Below are 21,436 nucleotides of genomic sequence, written 5' to 3'. Positions count from 1 at the left end.
AATTAAAAAGTGTCCTAAGACAAGGTTATTACCAAGAACAGTAGTTCTGTTTAGTAGATAAGGAACATGAAAGGGCTTTAACATTGCTCTACCAAAAGAATGTAAGATCGTAATAGATTTGACTCCTTGACCTACCTAATTTGCCTCTGTCTCCTCCATTCCTCCCAAATGGCTCTTGCCAAGGTCCACAAATACTTCCAAAGTGCCAAATCCATTAGACCATGGATTCTCAACTTTGTACATAAGAATTCTCAGGAAATATTTTAAAATCCAAACACCAGTCCATACCTAAGCCCAATTAAATCAGAATTTTTGTGGATGGTGCCCAGACATCTGTATTTTTTTAATGTTCTCCAGGTCATTTCAAAATGTGGCCAAGATCAGAAATGACTGCACTAGTCACATTTAGTCAATATTGTACTAAACTTCTCAGCAATTTAAAAAACATTATTTTTATTTTTTATGGATACATAGTAGTTGCACATATTTATGGGGTACATGTGATATTTTGATACAAACATACAATGTGTAATGGTCAAATCAAGGTAATTGGGATATCTATCACTTTAAACATTTTATCATTTTTTTTGTGCTAGCAACATTCCAATTCCTTTTGATAGTTATTTTGAAATATACAATAAACTATTGTTAATAGGGTTAAAATCACCCTATTGTGATAACAAACATTAGATCTTATTCTTTCTATCTAATTATATTTTTGTACTCAATAACCACCCCCTCTTTAACCCCTTCCTCACTAACCTTCCCAGCTTCTGGTAACCATGATTCTACTCTCTCATGAGATCAATCTTTCTAGCTCCCACATATGAGTCAGAACATTTGATATTTGTCTCTCTGTGCCTGACTTATGTCACTTACATAATGTCCTCTAGTTCCATTCATGTTGTTGCAAATGAAAGGATTTCTTTTTTTATGACTGAATAATATTCCATTGTGTATATGTGCCACATTTTCTTTATCCATTCATCCATTAGTGGTGGATATTTTTGGACAACCATTGCATTTCTTGGTGTGGATAATGCCTTGGTTAGTTTTTTGCTTGGTAGTATACCTCCAGAGATGGTCAGTTTTATGTCTCAACTGGCTAGATTACTGTACCCAGTAACTCAGTCAAACACTAATCTTAGGTGTTGCTGTGAAGGAATTGTGTTGATGCAATCAATATCTAGAATTAGTTGACTTTTTTGTGTAAAGGAGATTGTCCTTGATGGCTTGGATAGACATGATCCTATAAGTTGCTTTAACAACAGTTGAAATCTTGACAATTGTAATATGGTTATGTAAAAAAAAGTTCTTGATTTTAGGAAATACATACTGAAGTATTTAGGGGTAAGGACAAAACTGAGTTTTCCCTAAAAAGGAAGAAATTCTACCTGAGGACTTCGGGGACAACTCCTGCCTAAGAGTTTCTAGCCTTCATTTCCTGATAGCCTACCCTACAGATTTAGAACCTGAACAGCTAGCCCCCCAATTCATGTAAGCTGACTCCTTGCAATAAATCTCTTCATATCCCTATGTATCCATCCATCAATATATCCATCCATTCTACTGGTTCTATTTTTCTGGCAGAACCCTGACATGCCTATTTTCCAAATATGAGTCAGGACTCAGGCCCAAACCCCAGTGGGCAGTTGTAAGGTTTCATGGTGGGTATCTTAAATTCCTCTTTCTTCCCCTGACTCCCACACACCTGACTTAAGGAAAAGTCACATATGATATCTAGTCATTCTCATGTTTTTATTTTCTGGCACCTAGAAATTTGCCAGAAGTATCAGCTACGGTATGAAGACCACTTGAACTGCTTCTCAATTGCAGAAGACTCCAAGAGCAAATCCTCTAGGCCGAGGAAACGTTTACTTTGTAGCAAACAGAAGATAAGGGAATGTGTTTTCAAAATTTTTCGGCAGGGCACTTAGAATCATAACTTAATACCACAGGTTTTGTCTTAGTTTGAGCCCTTGCAGAAGCAATCTTGAGGCAAGGATTTAGGTATGAGTACAGGGGAGGTGATCTCAACAGAGACCAGAGGAGAGGAGAAAGGTGAGACAGGGAAGGGAAAGTGGCAATGAAAGGTGTGTTATCAAACAAATTACCACTGTGGGCAACGTGATCTTAATCCCACTGGGGAGCTCTAGGAGTCAGTGAGAATGTGCACTTTGGAATAATCCCCCCAGTGGGGTGAGAGAAATAGTGTTAACGTACTGAATCTGTTCAGTCATTGGTTGAGAGTTGCTTCCAGGGGATGCAAATTCTCGGGCACTTCTACCCCGCTGTTTAAGTGTCAGAGGCTGCTCTCTAGCATCTGGAATCAGGCCTGAGAGTGCTACTATCCCAGGGCAGAGGAGAAATGGGTAGAGTGTAGACAGTGTCTGTTAGCATGTCAAAAGTTTTTTGACCCAACATATCTAATACACATAAATTTATAATGGCATGTAAGAAACAAATTCCTTCTCTGAAGGATTAAATACTACCTTTTTTCCTAATATTAAAAATTAAACTGTTTTCATGAATTTCTACTAGATTTATATTTTTAATAAACATAATGGTGTACATCTGGTAAATCTTTTGAGAGGAATGTTTACAATCCAAATGCCAGGTATTCCACTACATTCTTAAAGCAGATTGAGGCATTTATCCCTAATGACATGTCATCATTCATTGCAAAATAAAATACACCTTTTCTGGATGGCTCAGAATATTTATAGTTGTTAAAGCAAAAACAAATATTTGGTAACAAATTCTTAATGTATGGATTGCTCTGGCTTTCGTGGACATATCCCACTTTCTCCAAAGTTTGGTCCCTGGGCCTCAAAGCATTTATTCCAAGAAGCAATTGCTATGATTTAGGTCTTTAAGTCAGCTTCCAAAGCTTGAGTTTCTCTGTGATGTTCTTCTGAAAAGGCATCATAAAATCTTCGAAGTCCACCTGGTGACTAAACCTCTCCCGCCGTAGTTCCCTCTTCTTGATAAGGTCTGCCGTTGTGGGTTCAGGACTCCAAATCTTAAACAAATAGCCACACCCAGAGCAGGTATGAGTATGACAGCCAGTACATATGCTAGTATCCAGGTAATTTTCAATACATAGTTTATTTAAAAACTTTTTGATAGTTTTAACATAAAACTATCAAATTTACTTCTAAATGTATTTTAACCTTCCCCCCACCCCGCCCCTCTTACATGACATCAATAGTTACTCAAGCATCACAGTTTCTGATGACGACTATCTGAACAACTGAGCTCAGAAATGTTCAGTTACTTCTCAGGCCAGTTACCCTTGGGCCAGCTGCTATTCATTTTTAGGATGTCAAAACAGGGAAACAAAGGAATTACAAGATCATCCACGTTTATATACCTTTATATTGTATGTAGAAGGCAAAATTATTTTCATAATAGAAGGTAGGGGGAGATGCTTATCTAGCGTGGTTTGACGGGCATTGGGAAAAAAACTCTTTTCCCCAAAAGATGTCTCCACCTCTTTAGTTGTACATGTTTTAGGAGGTTAGTGAATAAATCTAGTCTTGATTAATATGAAACTCCCATGTGAGATGGAGGTAGAAGGAGGATTGGGTCTGAGAAGTGCCAAAAAAAAAAAAAAATGTCTATAGGACTTGGTGGGTGACTAAATGGCTGTAGGGCATGCCATTGACTAAAGAAGACTTCAACCCTTTGAGGAAGATGTAAATATCAATACAGAAGTAATAATAGAGAAATCTAGATATTGACAGTTAATAGTTGGACTTAACTGAGTTGAAAGGAGCAAGGCCTGGCAAACAGGACACCCACAAATAGTCACTATAACAGGTAAATTTTGGACATTCGTTTGGATGATCTGCATACAAAGCATTTGAAAAATGACATTCTCAGCTTCTATCATGCTATGAAGATCTTTCCAAAGTACTTACCCTCCGTGGAATAAATGTGGTATCCACTTTCTTGGTATAACCACTGGTAATCAATGAATTGAGATAAACCACATTATCCTTCTGCATTTTCTTTCCTTCTGATATGGCTGGTACAGTATAAATTGAAAGTTGTTCCTGTAAACAAAACAAACAAACAAACAAAAAACCTTATAAATTATAAAAACCTATATTCACTTTCTATGATTATTTGCTGTTCTACATCTTACTCTGAAGCCAGAGGAAAAAAACCTAAAAATGGTTTTATACAAGCTATAATTTCAGATAAAAATAGAACATTATTATGACTTTGGGTAGAGAGAGATAATTAATTTGCCTAGTTTAACTCTACTTTATTAGTAGTATCAGTGACAGATCACACAGGTCTTCAAGATATCCATCCTTGACCTGTGGCCATTCATTAATCAGAAGGATGGAATCCTATTAAAATGATAATGGTTCATACAGTAGGAGCTTTAGCTGATTGATCCTCCTTCACCTTTTGCCATCCTGACCAACATTCTCTGTGTATATAATGCTGCTGTCTGCCTACAATCCTTTCATCCTATCCACTTCCTACATTACCACCAATTTGATGGCATTAAACCTTTTCCTTCTTGACTTCTATTCCTTGTCCTGTGTCTGCCAAGAATCTCCAGTGAATCTTCTGCTTCCCCAAAAGAAGCTTCCAGCCTACAAATGCACTTAGGGCTTCCCTGCTAATGCCAAAGTCTTGATGTCTCAGTAATTCCCATGGGCAACAACCTCAACCTCCTGCTGGCAGTTTAGAAGTTCCTAAACCACTCTATATTATCAAGAACAGTCAACTTGGCACATTTAAAACCTTCTACAGTCATTTTGTAGGATAGCCAAGTTACAAGTGGCTCTGTATCCCAGAGCTCAGTGGTATTCATTAAAATTCCTTGGTGGGAGCAGGGCGAGGGGGTAAGGTGGGCAATGAAAGATTATGAGACCAAAATGAAGGAAAATCATGCTTTACTTCATTCAGAAGGCTACCCTTCTTCTTCCCTGTTTGGACCATCTCATCTAATCTGTATAATTCAGGACCAAATCTATACATATCCAATACCAGTTCTTTTTTCAACAATTTTAATGGTATTTATGCTGAACCCATTTTGTTTTTACATGAATTCTTTTTGCAATGAATACTTTTTTTAGACTCTCCAGTAGCATGAATTTTCTTGCTAGATATTTCTTTGAAAGTACTATGCAATGGTGCTGAAAGTATGCATTGCACAAGGTTTTGCCCATGTATGTAATGATATGTAAATAGTGCCGCTGTCTTCTCCCACCCCAACAAGTTTTAAGGAGTTCCAGTTACTAATGGTAACCAACCCTTTTCCTTACCTCTTCTTTCTTAATTTCAGGGGGTTCAATCTTCTGTTTAAGAGGTGGCTTGCCTTTCAGTTTTTGATTATCTGCTGGTTTTGGCAGGTTATCTAACTTTTCTTTAATCAGACTAATTACTCTGTAATCAGCATATGCCTTTGCAACATCCATGGCACTATGCCCTGTTGAGACATAAACATAAATTCAAGGCTACCATAAACATATTAATAATAAACCATGTAGAAAACAATCTCCGCACATCAGCCCAAAGCCTGTGGTAGTGAGGATGATTACAAAAGAAAAGGGTACGTGTCAAATTCACAGAGCTAGATCAGATATTCTCTAGCCGTCCCAGCTCTAAAATCTCATATGCCACTTTCTGGCATAAAAATTATTTTTTTTCCTGAAAATTTTGGACATTTCTTTAAAAGTTGGTAGGAAATACTAGATTAAATCTTCAATATCAATTGGATGGTTCTCTCCTCATATTGTGCATAGTTCCTTTGTGTGATAATTTTACATTATCCTCCTGTTTCCATTAGGTAAGTGGGTACATTCTAAAAGGGCTGGGGGGAAGCTGGTGGTCACAAGTGCTCTAGGCAGAAGGCTGGGTATTATGTTACCTGTAATAGCATCGGGCAGGACTGGTACAGTACTACCTGGGACTCAGAGGCAATCTGACCCAGACAGAGATATTAATGCTCACTCACAGCCAAAGGAAGCAATGGGTTCCACTAGAGGAAAAGGATATCTCCAGATAAAGGAGCTCAAATATTTATTCAAATGATTTTTTTTCCTTCATGCATAGTATTTATGACATAAAGTAGGACAGATGTTTACTTCCTAGAGTCAAGGAAGCCTCAGTTCAAGAATTACTTTGTTCAGCTTTAAGAGGAATCCAAAATCTAAAAAGTCTGTGGAGTATGCCACTTATTAGGAATTAACAGTTATAACAGTGTGATAACTCAAGGTGTGATCTGCAAACTGGGACAAGTCTACATACTAAAGATTACTGATCCACAAGGAAGTAATTACAGAAAGTAAGTGCTTAGAAATTTTATAGAAACTTAATAGAAGAATTTTCTGTAAATTGATGCTAATGATTGAAAAAAGGTTTGGCCTTGTATTTTGGAGTTTTTTTATTTTAGTTTCATTTTTTGTAATAAATCATTTTTTATTGTATTTTACCAAAGAATATCAGTCCGTGACAGATTGCAAACATGTTAATAAGGTTTGGTGCCCTTAATTAATAATAATGGTGCCCTTCAACACCAATGATTTGAGAAGCACTGGGTATAAGATAAACTTCCATAACATTTAACTCAGGCTTAGGTTTGCACCAGTCACCTAGGGGAAAATGTGGTCCTGTAAGAATAGCATCAGAAGGGTTATAGACCATAACATAAATTCTTCCTTTCTAATCCTAACCATCAGGAATATCAACACATACCTTTTCTATTTTCCAGCTGGAATTTAGCACCAATATCGAGTAGGTATTTTACAGTATCCAGCCTACAGCTTTCAATGGCTCTACTTAAAGGAGTTGAGTTGTTGATTGAAACTGCATCAATTGAAGCTCCAGATTTAACAAGAAGCTCCACAATATCTTGTTGGCCTGCATGGCATGCATAATGAAGTGGAGTCCACAGAAAATTGTCTGTTGCATTAACATTAGCCCTGTAAAATAGAACAGATGCACAAACTAAAAATATTGGTTGTTTCAAGCACGGGAAGCTAAAAATGCAAAGTAAAATTTCATACAGTTTTATCAAGTTGTTAAATTGTTACCCAGGGGAGCTCTGAGTAAAATTAAATGCCACTTTCTTTAAAATGTCTTTAAATTTTTCTTCAAACCTTTTTCTTCTGCATTATTTGACAGCTGTAACTTTATGAATACAAGGCCTGTCTAGAAAGTATCCAGCCATGTAATATGTTCTCATTATATTAACAATGGCTGGATACTTTCCAGACAGACCTCATATTTTCATTTTGTTTGGTTTTTAAAAGGCATCTTAGGGATTATGATTTTGCAAGGTTAAAAGCAAAGGAAATTATAAAACTAGATGCAATGAAGGTAAAAGCCGACAGGAAATATTAAAGTTGTATTATTCCATTTTGTGTCTACTTTCTCTGCATGTTATGAATTTTTAAATAAACCTTCATTATAAATTCTAAGCATTATAATATATTATTTGAAATTTTAGTCCTTTTTAGGAACTCACTGTCCAAAAGTTCAAATTCTCATTAGATGCTGTATAGTCCTCTTAATAATATACAAATTTGAGTCTTTCTTTGACATTAAACACTACAGAAATGATAACATTAACACCTTTTCTCAAGTGTGCAATTACTGCACTAAGTGCTTTACATAATTTGTTTAATCTTCAAAACATTCTGTGAGCTAAGTCCCATTAGAGCCCCATTATATAAATGAGAAAACTGAGGCACAAAAATATTCAGAAACTTAGGTTATACAAGTATGGAAGAAGAAGAGATTAAACCTGAGAGATTGTTGTAGTTTAAAAAGATACATAAAAATGCCATGTTTTGATATTTTAAAGATATTTATAAGTGAACCAAGGAAAAGGCTGCCCTCTCAGGAGGAGAACATTGGGTTTTAGAGGGACCAAAACGTGTCCTTAGTAATTACGGCCACCATCCCACTTGTTTGAAGTTGTTGAGACTGCCACACAAAAAAAGAGGTGGATTAAAAAGTGACTCCACACCATCTAGGTAAAGCTCTGAGATCAAACTGCATTGTCCTGTCACCGACAGGAGGCCAGTGATACCCAATCAGAAGACTCTTTCTACACCCAGAGTGAAAACTTATTGGCCTTCACTGTCTGCATAATTGTTATTGCAAACCATCTCTGTGCACACACAATCCTATGTTCCCATTAGCCTCGTTTCCCATATAAGATCTATTTATTGTAGATGTCAGTGATCAAGCCCTTTCCTGTGCTACTGAAACTCTGGCTGGAGCTGAATGTTTCTTAAAAGGCTTCTTTTCCCTTCCTCGACATATGAAGTCTCATGAAAATTTAGACCTCACTCCACCAAAGCACATACCCTTTTTCAAGAAGAAACTTGACCACATCTATGTTTCCACTTGCACACGCCATCATTAGTGGTGTTTTGTAGTAATTATCCTTCATATCGACAGGTATTCCTGATTCAAATGCCTTTTTCAGAGAAGCCAGATCGCCCGCCTTGGTGATGAAATTAATATTTCCAAATACCTTCTCCGGATCATCAATGTACCAAGCAGAGTCATCCTGAATGGGATGTTCTGGTGGATGATCTCGATTAAACCGACTGCTGTCAGTGACATTCTGGTAGATCTCTATCATGTAATAGGGCGGCCCACCGTCTTCCCGGCGTGGAAACGCCTGCTCAGGAATGACACAGATCGGGAGTGGTAAAACAAACTTGCCTTTCCTTCCCTTTTTGCCCATCCCTTTTCTCTTTTTCTCAGTCCCATAAGATCCCAATACAAAAGACTTGCTTAAGTATTTGGTTCCTTTAAAGAACTCGTTCACGTTGACCCCTGCTCCCCGGGTTTTTTCATGAAGTTGAGCTATGGTCATCAGCTTTTCTGGGCTCGCAAAATCTTGCCTCTCCTCCAGCACCATTACAAAGTCCTCCTTGGTGAGAGTCCCATCGCCCCTGTCCACAAGCGCAAAGGTTTCGCGGAGAGAAGTCTCATGTGCTACAGACCAGTCGTGTAGTCTGAGGGCCCAGAGTGGATTGGGGTTTTTAACTCCTGGCTTGGCCAGTTTAGCAGCGATTTTCTCTGCTCGGTATATTTCTTTGCTTGCTGCTTTGAAGCCGCCTTCCTTCGCCACAGCCCTGGGTGTTTTATGCTCTAAATTCTTCCATTTCAGGTCACATCCTAAAACATGAAGCATCATTATAGGAATGGTGCCAAGGCATTGGTATGGCCATACAAATGACACTCATCCAACTGTTTTCTTAATTTCAAATGATTAATCAAAAGTGCATCCCAACTAGTACAACCTCTGTGGAAAGCAATATGGAGATACCTCAAAGAGATACAAGAAGAACTACCATTTGATCCAGCAATCCCATTACTGGGCATCTACCCAAAAGAAGAAAAGACATTCTATAAAAAACAATCTGCACTTGAATGTTTATAGCAGCACAATTCACAATTGCAAAGATGTGGAAACAACCCAAGTGCCCATCCATACATGAGTGGATTAATAAAATGTGGTATATGTGTACCATGGAGTTCTATTCAGCCATAAGAAACAATGGTGATCTAGCACCTCTTGTATTATCCTGGATAGAGCTGGAACCCATTCTACTAAGTGAAGTATCCCAGGAATGGAAAAACAAGCACCACATGTACTCACCATCAAATTGGTTTTAACTGATCAACACTTAAGTGCACATATAGTAGTAACATTCATCGGGTGTCGGGCAGATGGGAGTGGGGAGGAGGGAATGGGTATATATACACGTAATGGGTGCGGTGCGCACCGTCTAGGGGATGGACATGCTTGAAGAGCTGACTCGGGTGGGGCAAGGGCAATATACGCAACCTAAACATTTGTATCCCCATAGTATGCTGAAATAAAAAAAAAAGTGCATCCCAAACTTATATGTTTATAGAAATGAGCATATTCGGTTGGTTATTATAATTACAAAATTAAGCTGGGATTTTTTTTTTTTCTGTGAGCTTCACTTCAGTGAATTCTGTGGGAGATAAGTTTACAATTTACAACAGAATTAGGACATTTATAAACTTTAATCTATAAATTTTAATCTACTTATGAATATAGATTAACAAATAAGATTTATTCAGATAAATTATAGATGATTGAAACACATACCATATTGGTTTACTTGTTAAGGAGACTTCATGCTATAGGGAGAGAGCAAGAATACACTTGAACTTGGAAAGAACCTGTATTCAAACTTCTTACCTAGGACCTTATAAGCTCAGAATACCTGCTTCTTTTCGAATGATTTAGACTATAAATCTGTGTGCAACCTAAAACTATCTTTTATCTGTATTGTCCATTAAATTAATATAATTTATACTAATCTGCTGTTTTTGTGGTAAGGTCACACTGAAAACCTTCACAGAGAAAAAAGTAATTTGTGAACCAAATCTGAAAATTCCAGTATTATATCTGTGTACAAGTTAAACATTAAAATCCATTTTCCTTTTTGGTCACTTACTTAACAAAATGATGAGACCAACATTATTTGTAAATAGTCACCGAAGAAATAAGCTTTTCTGAACACATCAGGAAATCCATTTAGTGCTACCAAAAAGGCTGTGTTTTCTGTAATAGGTGTCTTGAGACATTAAGAATCCATGATATGTGTAAAGAAGTCAGACTATGAAGAAGTCAGACTGTTTTTTTTTTTTTTGAGATTAATGCTTTCTTTGGTATTGTCACAATTAAATTTTAAAACTAAAACTGATGATTTTACTAGTGATTAATTCAAAAAGTGTATTGGGATAATAAAGATTCTAAAATTTCTATATTGGACAGTTTAGGGAACAGTAACTTATTGGGACGGGAACATTTCCAGTGGTGTCTGCAATATTATTCCATAGCATAATAATTCCATGGTGCAATTCCATATGAATTCCTAGTGCACTGTTTTTACTTAGCTATTTTGCTTACTCAGGGTGTCTGGGGGGTTTTATCTACCACCTCTCAAGCCAATCCCATGTTCACCCAGCTCTAAGGATCAAAGGATTTTAAACCTGCTCCAGCTCCACCCTCTGCTGCTTCCAGTTTCCTCCTAGTTAGAAACTTTTATGTGGATAAAAGACTCCAGCATCCCAGCTTAAAGATCTAAAGGCAATTTTCCTCTCCTTTTTGACTCGAGACTCTGTCTCCTCCTTCACGATTAGTAAGTGAAGATCCATTCATTCTCTTTGTGATTGATGTTTCTCCATGGTAATGATGCTCAACTTTTAGCTGGCTGGTGCTGCAGAACCCAGAGGGCCAAAGGCGACTCCCCTCTCCACCCTTGGATGTGGCTCCCACAGAGTTGTAGGACCAGGGGCCAAAAGAAGCATTGGGAGGAAATGTGGGAAAAGAATCTAGCCAGCACAAATGCCTTACACTTACATAAGAAGAGACTAAACCCAGGGAGTTTATTCAGAAAGGAGCATTTCTTTGCTAATGGTTTCTTGCTGCTCTGATTGTTTTAGATCTAAGCTTCTAAAGGTGAAAATGTAACTGATAACACTTCTGCTGTGAAACTGGGTCATCCACGTAGGATCTGGTGACGTGGTTGTACTTCCTAACATGCTACAGAACTCCGTACATTTTCAGACGTTTGCTTTAGAAATACAGTCTTATGATTCTTCCAGGAAAATGGATTTTTTTCTGCATCATTGGCAAGGGCTTTTTGTATGACGCAAGCTCTGGCCCTTTGCTTCTCACAGTGCTTTCTGTGATTTTATCTCAGTAACACATAAATGATAGAGTATATGCGTGGTAACATTTGTCCCAATAAGATATGTCAACATGTTAAAGTTGAAGAAACTTGTCTGAACTTGAGAAGATCTTTAGTTTTTAGAAATGCATAATGTTAAAAATGAAATACTAGAATAAACTGCTGCTAGTGACAGACTAGAAAACAAGACTGATAAGACCGTTTGAGAAAGCAAAAATTGAATTTGATATATTTTTCTTTCCTCATTTGTTAAAAGGATTTATTATATTTGGGGACTGGGAAAAGTATAAATTTATAAAACTAAAAATGGATCAGTTTTTACACTATTTGTTATGCGGGCATGTTAGCCTTATTATAATATTAATGGTTGCAGTATGGGATCCTTGGATTTTAGTGACTTCTAAAATCCTGTGCCTGTGTGGAAGACAGAAAAACAAAACACTTTCTCTGCTCTATTATAGAGTTGTTGGACTTCAAGTTTTTGCCCATTTCTCATAAACTGGAAAAAACATACAAAGTTTAGCAAAATGCAGTTCCATCTCTAACAAAGAGTTAAAAAACTTTTAATGTACATTTAATTAGCATGTAATTAATAACACATTGATCTCTATCTTTAAACTTAATTAGCTAATATTTTCATTTTAAGGAACTCATTAAGCTATACATATTACAGTTTATATTTCTAAGTTAATAATTATTAAAAGCTACAATAAAATCTAAAATAATAAATATTGCTTATATTTCAAATTTTCCATGGAAATTTTCATTGTATTTCATGTTTCTCCCCAATATATTTCCTCCAATAATTGCAAATTATCCAGAAAAGTTACCTTTGTACATGAGTATTTTAAAAAAATAAATAACTAAAAATGCAAAGTAAAGCAAATGGTTTTAGTGTTTGTCCTTTTTTAGGGTTGATGTTGACATTTTTTTAAATAAGGAATTTAATCAACTATAAGCATTTTAATAATTAGTTGACTCATGAACAATCCCCTTTAGATTTTTAACAATAACCTAAAAAAATTGGAGAAATAGATTTTCATCACTTTTAAGCCCAGATTCATGATTTAATAGAAGGTAGTACCAGAAAAAAATTTCAATTTTCTTTCTACATAACAGTGAGGTTTGGCTATTGGAAAAAATATGCAACTGACACATGACAGGCTCAAATTCTCTGCTTATCTGTGACACAGGCAAATCATAAATACTTTAAGCACAAAGTCGCTAGACAATTTTACCTCGCTGAGCTATGTATTTACAGCAATCTGCAAAACCACCCATGGCAGCGTAGTGAAGTGGTGTGTTCCCGTTCATTGCAATCAGACCCAGATCTCCATTGTAGGCAAAAAGAAGCTTCAATATCTGCAAAATAAATAGTGGATATTGTAGAAGAATAGGAATATGCATTTACTAAATGAAGACTGGCACCTAGATCTGTGCTATCCAGTATATTATCCATTAGCCACATGTGGCTATTGAAAATTCAAATTGAAATGAATTAAATTGAAAAAAAATTAAAAGTTTAGTTCCTTTGTTTCATTAGCCACATTTAAAGTACTCAAAAGCCACATATGACTACTGTATTGTGTTGTATTGTATAGCACAAATGTAGAATATTTCCATTATCACCAAAAGTTCTATTAAACAGTATTGATCTAGAGTATAGAAAACTCTATACTCAGCTGAGGCACTACCATTTTGGTTAGTGTAGGCAATTTAAGAAAGCATCAGAGAATGTTAAATAACATCAGAAGAGCAAATTCTTTACCGAATGTGGTTTCTACTGTTATGTATACTTTTATTGCAGGGAAGAGAGTCAGTGACAAAAATAAAAATAATTATGTTAAAACTCAAAGAAAATTGAGTAAAGAAATTTTAGAGGAAATTCAGAATTTTGAAAAATAGGATAGTATTAACTCCTATTTTGTTTCTGCACTGTCACTCTATGAGATATTCTTTGCTGATATGTCCAGATAATCAGAATATTAATATTTAAAATTCAGGCATATCACTAGATATACACAGACATCACAGAGATAAGAGTATGAGGTCATTTCTCTCCCCACAATTAGATATCATATTTAGGAGATTCTAATAATACATGATGAAGGCAGAAAATAGGGTCGTCTCGGTTGGTAGAAATTTTCAATTGTCATAGTTTAGTATACAGAAAAGTATTATTAGTAATATTAAATAAATAAATTAGCAAACACATAAAACTAAATAAAGAGCTGGAATATGTTTTTTAAGATATAATTTTAGAATTATTTGGGCGAAACCAAGATGAAAACAATACGGGTAACTCAGAAAAAATTCTGCCTTAGTGTAACCTACTTGATATATAAAAATTTGGGGAAAAGGAGAGAAAGGTTTCAGCAACAAATTTTAAAGCACAGAGCAAATTATTACATCAAAAAAGCCTCCTTTAGCAGCAAAATGAGCAGCATGATGTCTGTCATTGTCAAATGTATTCACTTCACCTCCTCTTTCCAAGATGCCTCGAACTAGTTCCAACACCCCTTCTCTCGACGCTTCCATTAAAGCCGTGCGGCCTGTGGCCTGGACATGAAACAGATCAAATGCTATTTATACCTGCATATTCAGTAACATATTCAGTATAAATATAGAATGAATCCATTTGACCTTAGCTTTACACTTATAAGTTTAGTTCTCTACATTTTTCTTAGTTTTATGTAACAAAGAGGAACAACAGTTAAACAAGTACAGAGTTAAGGTCACACTGCATGCCACTGTGAGAATAGCATATTAAAAAATGCATTTCTTGCAAAGAAAGCAGAGCAAAAATGGAGAAAAAGGGAAAGAATATAAAAACAATATAAAATTAAGTCATAGGTGTTTACTAATGAGAAGAAAATCTATTTATAGTGTCTAGAAAGGAAAATTACAAGAAAAGAAAACTCAGTAAAATCAGGAGAGAGAACAAAATGGATCAGAGAAACAGCAGAACTATATATTTTCTTTTCAAGAAGAAAAGTTTTTATTAGGCATCACTGATACCTTTTTTACTATTTCCTATAATAATAGTTTGACACTATATATAATAAATACCAATTTTCCAAACATAATTAGGAAATATACTATAGAATCATGACAATATAAAGATAATGAAAGTATACCATCTTCAAGCATTCTGAGTCAAAATGAACATTCTATAAGCTAACAGCATAATGTTGCCATATTTAAATGCAAAAATTATATAATTACTGTGTAAGTGAAAAAAAGAAATATTTATAATCACAGGAATAGTCATACTGAGTTGATAGCATTGGGATTGGCTCCTTTTTCCAATAATGTCAGGCACAGGTCCTTAATATCATGTGCTTCTTCACAAGCTCTAAGGAATACTGGTTTTCCTTCATAGGAAGAATTGTTGACATCTGCACCATATTTGAGGGCAATCAGAGCACAGCGATAATGTCGCTTAGTAGGTAAAATGCAGTAAAACAAAACACCTGCAGAAAAATGGAATCCCCAAAGAGTATTTAATTAACAGTCCATATACATTTGAATGTGATAGGAAGGAAAAAATGATTATTTAAACATCCACATTTAGCCAAAGATGGTAGCACAAAGGCCTATGTATCTTGGTTTTCTCCCTGAAACCAATTAAAAAACCAAGACAGAAAAAAAAAAAAAAAAAAAAAACCCTCAATTTTTTATAGAGTTAGAATAGTCACAACCAAATGTGATAGGACCTGATTTAGGGAAGAACTAGAGTGCTGATGTGTCAGTCTGTCGATGCTCAGTATTTGGCATCTTGCAGTTCATACCCCAAGTGTCCCTTCTTGGAATGTACAGGGCTGTGTGTGCCAAAGTGCTACTGGTAGGTCCCTGGGTCCCTTCTAAAACTGAAGAATGGCAAAAGAGATGGTACTGAATGATGAAATGTGCAGACCAGCCATGTCTGTAAAGATGCAGGCTGTCAGTATAGTAGCAATGAGATGAGAAACTAGACAGCAGGGGGCTCTGCCATTTTGGCAAATCATTTTGTTCCACTGAAGAGAGAAAATGCTAAATCCCCACTCCCAGGACCTATTCCATACAGACCCTCAACATAATTCATGTCAAAATGTACTACACATCAGGGGTATTGGTTTATTCTTCCTTTTCTAGTTCCTTAAGATGTGACATTAAGTTGTTAATTTGTGATCTGTCCTTTTGATGTCGGCATTTAAGGCTGTAAATTTTCCCCCAAAGAATGCTTTTGCTGTGTCCAATAGATTTTGATAGCTTGTGTCCTTTTTGTTGTTAAGTTCAAAGAATTTTTTTTTTTTTTTTTTTTTTTTTTTTTTTGAGACAGAGTCTCACTCTGTTGCCCGGGCTAGAGTGAGTGCCGTGGCGTCAGTCTAGCTCACAGCAACCTCAAACTCCTGGACTTAAGCGATCCTACTGCCTCAGCCTCCCGAGTAGCTGGGACTACAGGCATGCGCCACCATGCCCGGCTAATTTTTTTCTATATATATTTTAGTTGTCCATATAATTTCTTTCTATTTTTAGTAGAGACGGGGTCTCACTCTTGCTCAGGCTGGTCTCGAACTCCTGACCTCGAGCGATCCACCCGCCTTGGCCTCCCAGAGTGCTAGGATTACAGGCGTGAGCCACTGCGCCTGGCCTCAAAGAATTTTCTGATTTCCATCTTAATTTCATTCTTGACCCAATAATCATTGAGCAGCAGGTTGTTTAATTTCCATGACTTTGTGTAGGTTGTAATGTTTCTCTTGGGATTGATTTCTAGTTTTATTCCACTGTAGACTGAGAAGGTACATAGTATGATTTGGATTTTTTTGAATTTGTTGAGACCTGTTTTGTGGCCGAAGATATGATCAATCTTGAAGAATGTCTCATGTGATGCTGAGAAGACTGTGTATTCTGTAGTTTTGAGGTAGAACATTCTGTAAATATGTTAGGTACATTGATTTAGAGTTTGGTTTAAGTCCATTGTTTATTTATTTTCTGCTTTGATGATTTGGCAAGCTCTGACTGTGGGGTGTTGAGGTCTCTGGCAGTTATGATGGTGCTATTTATTTCTTTGCTTAACTTTAGTAAAATTTGCTTTATGAATCTTGGCGCTCCTGTGCTGCAAAATACATATTTAGGATTATGTCTTCTTATTGAATTGCTCCTTGTTACCATCATGTAATGACCGTCTTCTTCTTTGTTGGCTTACAGTCAATTTTATCTGATATGAGAATGGCTACTCCTGCTTTCTTTTGATTTCCATTTGCATGGAATATTTTTTTCCATCCTTTCATGTTGGTTCCATGTGCTTCCTGTGGTTTAGATGTATTTCCTGGAGAAAGCAGATAATTGGGCTGTGTCTTTTCATCCATTCAGTCAACCTATGTCTTTTGAGAAGAGCATTCAGTCCATTAATGTTAACTGATAGCATTGATATGCGGGATGTTGGTCTGTTCACCCTGTTGGGTAGTCCCTTATTGCTTTGTTTTACCTCTTGTTCTGTTGTTTTATAAGAGTTGTGAGTTTTGTAGGGGGGGGAGTTAAGGTGATTTTACACTGGTGTGTATCTGTTGTGCTAATTTGTGTATAATATTGTACTGAGTATTTCGTGCAAGGCAGGTTTGGTCATGGCAAATTCCCTCAGTGTTTGCTTGTTTGGAAAGACTTCATTTCTCCATCGATTATGAAACTTAGTTTTGCTGAATACAAAATTCTAGACTGGCATTTGTTCTGTTTAAGTCGATTGAAGATGGGGCCCCTATCCTTTTTGGCTTATAAGGTTTCCATTGAGAAGTCTGCAGTTAGCCTGATGGATTTTCCTTTGTAGGTTATTTGATGCTTATATCTTGGGGCTTGCAGAATTTTCTCCTTCATTTTGACTTTGGACAGGTTGATTACTATGTGTCTTGGAGATGACCTATTTGCTATGAATCTTCCCAATGTTTGATGTCCATCTTTTATCTGTATGTCTGAATTTCTGGCAATACCAGGGAAGTTTTCCTCAATAATTTTCTCAAATAGGTTTTCCATTCTAGATATCAGTCTAGGCAAAGAACTTATGAGTAAGACCCCACTGGTACTCATGGCAACAACAAAAATTAATAAATGGGATTTGATTAAACTAAAAAGCTTCTACACAGCTAAGAAAATAATAACAAAGCAAACAGACAATGTACAGAATGGGAGAAAATATTCACAAGCTATACATCTGATAAAGGGCTAATGCCAAGAATTTACAAAGAACTCAAGCAAATCAGCAAGAAAGAAGCAAATAACCCTATTAAAAAGTGGGCAAAAGACATTAATAGAAGCCTCAAAAGAAGAAAGACAAATGGCCAATAAACATGCAAAAACATGCTCAATGTTACTAATCATCAGGGCAATGCAAATTAAAACCACAATGAGATATCACCTTACCCCAGTTATTATAGAATGGCTTTAGTTAAAAAGTCCAAAAACAATAGATGCTGGCATGGATGCAGAGAGAAAGAAATGCTTATACACTGTTGATGGGACTGCAAATTATTAATAGTGCAACCCATATGGAAAACAGTATGGAGATTCCTCAAAGAACTAAAAGTAGACCCATCCTTTGATCCAGAAATACCACTATTGGGTATCTATCCAAAGGAAAAAAAGACTTTTCATCAAGAAGATACCTGCACTCAAATGTTTATAGCAGCATAATTCACAATTGTAAAGATGTGGAATCAACCCAAGTGCCCATCAATTCATGAGTAGATCAATAAAATGTGGTATAAGTTTACTATGGAGTACTGCTCAGCCATAAAAAAGATGAATTAATACCTTTTGCAACAATCTGGATGGAACTGGAGACCATTCTCCTAAGTGAAATATTTCAAGAATGGAAACACAAACACCACATGTACTCACTATTAAATTGGAACTAACCGATGAGCACACATGTGCACAGAAGGAAGTAAAACTCAGCAGAAATCAATCAAGGGTAGGAAGGAGGGGAGGAGAGGCAAAAACCTACCTAATGTGTATAAGGAACACTATTTGGGTGATGGGCACACTTATATAGTTGTGACTTGAGCATTACAAAAGTGATCCATATAACAAAAACATTTGTACCCCCTTAAAATTTTGAAATAAAACAAAAAGAAATATAGAAAACTAAGGACAGAGCAAGACACAACATGTAATAATGGACCAAAACAACAATGACAATAGGAAATGGGTGCTATAAGGAACTAGTCTGGCTTAACTCTCAAGGAGAATAATTTCAGACACTGTAAATTCCTTAGGACAACAAACAGGAAAGAGCATATTGGCTTAGAGCTTTACCTTCTCCATATTTTGGAATGTTGTTCAAAGAGAAAGTATAGCTTTGCCTTAACATGTCTCACTTCCTTCTAAAGATCCATTGAACCATTTAAATGTTTGCTTATCAATATCAGCCACCAGAAAATAGGATGTTAATGGCAGAGAGACTACTGTGGAGTAAGCAAAGCAGTTTTCCCAGTGGCAGCCAAACTGAGGACTGTGTGAGGTAAGCCAGGCTCAAGGATGTGGGGAAGAGACAATGCCCTCTCCAGTGGGCACACCATGGGCTGCAGAGTCAAGGGCATAGGCAGCAGCACTAACAAGGTTATGTGTAAAACAAGATTTTATATTTGTTTCAAGTTTTGTTTTGTATTTTCAGTTTTTCTCATGTGATTTGTCTAATTGTTTTCTCGAACATTCATCTTCCAGAACCTTGATAGGTTTACTATCAATTTGAATGAGCATATAACTATACAGTTGTTGCATTTGCTACATATATTTATTTGACCTTATTTCCAATTTTATTTTTTAAAAAATATATAATTTTAGACTTCTATACTATAGAATTTCTCAATCTGTTTTGTGATTGATACCTCTGTTTCAAACTCAAGAAGTTAGACTTTTCTCCATTTCAATGTTTCCCAAAGTTTGTACCACAAAACTCCAAGAATATAGTATGCCATAAGGTAAAATCTATTTCATGATCAAATAAGCATGGAAAATGTTGCCATCTTTGGTCCCACAATATGAAAGAAACATGTCTTAATTTGTTTTATCCAATGTTTCTCTTATGAATTCAACAGTGAAACCAATTTTGCACATAATATTTCTCAACATCCAGTGATTCAGTGGTCCATGGAACAAACTTTGGGAAATGGTATTCCATAGAGCTTTGAGACGCTATTGTTTTTTCAGAATTTAACATTTAAAAATCCACTTGACCCTTAAATGCATCTGAAGTTTATTTTGTTATGTGGTACCATTAAATAAATAATTCTCCCTTTTCTTGGTCCTCTACTCTTGTTTTAAGCAAGTCGCCTGTCAAATACCAAGTCTGCAGGGAGTTACACAAGTAGATTTTACTCCTGTCAGAAAACATTAGCATTACAAAATGTGATTTATTTCTCAAATGTAGGGCTGATGTTAGTGGTTTTGTACTTGTAGCAACTCTTTAGGACAACTGATTAAACCTACCAATTTATATTAAGCTTGGTGGTAATTACCTTAGTGATTTTTATTAGTCTGTTAACTCTTGCCTGAATCTCAAGTTATTTGGGCAAGAAGCTCTCAGACCATGGTCTTGGCATTAGCGAGGTGCAGAGGGTGTGGAAATACAGCTATTTCACCTGAATAATTGTTGAAAGGCCATATCTAGAGTTTGAAGTTGTATTTCCAAAAACATTTAAAAATGACCCTAGAAAGTTGAAGTTTATGGCAGAATCCACCGTAGTCCTTTCAAGCTTCCAAGTATAACTTCTTTCTATATCAGACTGCTATTGAGATGGAACAAAATCCTTTTGGAATCCTAAGTGTAGTACTGCCCAAAGTTCTAAAATGTAAAAAAGAATAATAAATGCTCTACCTCTTCTCTTGTTCCAAACAAAAGTTTATATTTTAAAATGGATGATTATGATTATGGTAATATCAGTATGTCTAATGTTGAAGGTTCTCCACATTTCAAAGAAACCACCAAACACAGAATAATCGAATTCTATGAGCAAGCTCTGAAAACTGGTTTCCCTAAGTTATACCTATCTCATTTTCAAATTATGAGGAGAGAGTATCCTTAGGTATAGGAGTGGGAATTTGGCCTTTCACTTAAAACCGTGAATAATTCACTTTTAAAGCTGGAAAACAAACAAAAAAGTCCATTTTATTGATTTGTGGCTACAAAGTGAATTGCAATCTCTTGGATAGAATGTTGGAATTTTTACCTTTTCCTTCATTATCAACTATACTCATGTCCGCCTTTGCCTTGGCTAATATTTCCATTGACAGTTCATGGCCCAGTTCTGCAGCCCTCATTGTGGGAGTACAGCCCATGCGGTCTTGAACATCAGGGTGAGCACCCAGCTCAAGGAGAAAGCTGACCATATCGATGTCATTGGAAACCGAGGCCAAGTGCAGAGCACTGATTCCATCAATGGGGTCTGTGAAATTGATTAGTTGAGGGTATCCAAGCTTGGTCAGCAACTCTATCTGCTTCTTGTCTTTGTTCCGAACACTCTGAAGAACTTTGTAGATCTGCAAGTTCTCAAGTCTCTTATCTGCCAAAGCCATGCTTGAACAGCTTCTTAAAAGCCTTTTCTGGACCAAAACAAAAACTATAGTGGCAGGGGGGAAAAAAGCACAACACAAAGTTAATTTTATCATCTTTATTTTGATTAAATTACAATATTTTAAAACTTCCCTAAAAAGAGAGGCTGTTTCTTAGGAAACATTATCATTAT

General features: G+C 36.2%; 1 protein-coding gene across 1 annotated transcript; it reads right to left on the bottom strand.

The window, feature by feature from the left end:
* Positions 1-2,872: 2,872 nt before the first annotated feature.
* Positions 2,873-21,266, bottom strand: ANKEF1 (ankyrin repeat and EF-hand domain containing 1). Its single transcript, XM_069496164.1, has 9 exons — positions 20,921-21,266; positions 14,991-15,190; positions 14,127-14,276; positions 12,956-13,079; positions 8,340-9,162; positions 6,721-6,947; positions 5,289-5,452; positions 3,924-4,058; positions 2,873-3,022 (listed from the first exon to the last, which is right to left on the bottom strand). The coding sequence occupies exons 1-9, from the start codon at positions 21,264-21,266 to the stop codon at positions 2,873-2,875; spliced, it is 2,319 nt and encodes a 772-aa protein (XP_069352265.1).
* Positions 21,267-21,436: the final 170 nt, after the last annotated feature.

This window comes from Eulemur rufifrons, chromosome 20 (assembly GCF_041146395.1).
Source record: "Eulemur rufifrons isolate Redbay chromosome 20, OSU_ERuf_1, whole genome shotgun sequence".
In the NCBI taxonomy this organism is placed as follows: domain Eukaryota; kingdom Metazoa; phylum Chordata; class Mammalia; order Primates; family Lemuridae; genus Eulemur; species Eulemur rufifrons.
The sequence above is the reverse complement of the archived record's forward strand: the minus strand, read 5'-3'. Positions and strand labels throughout refer to the sequence as shown.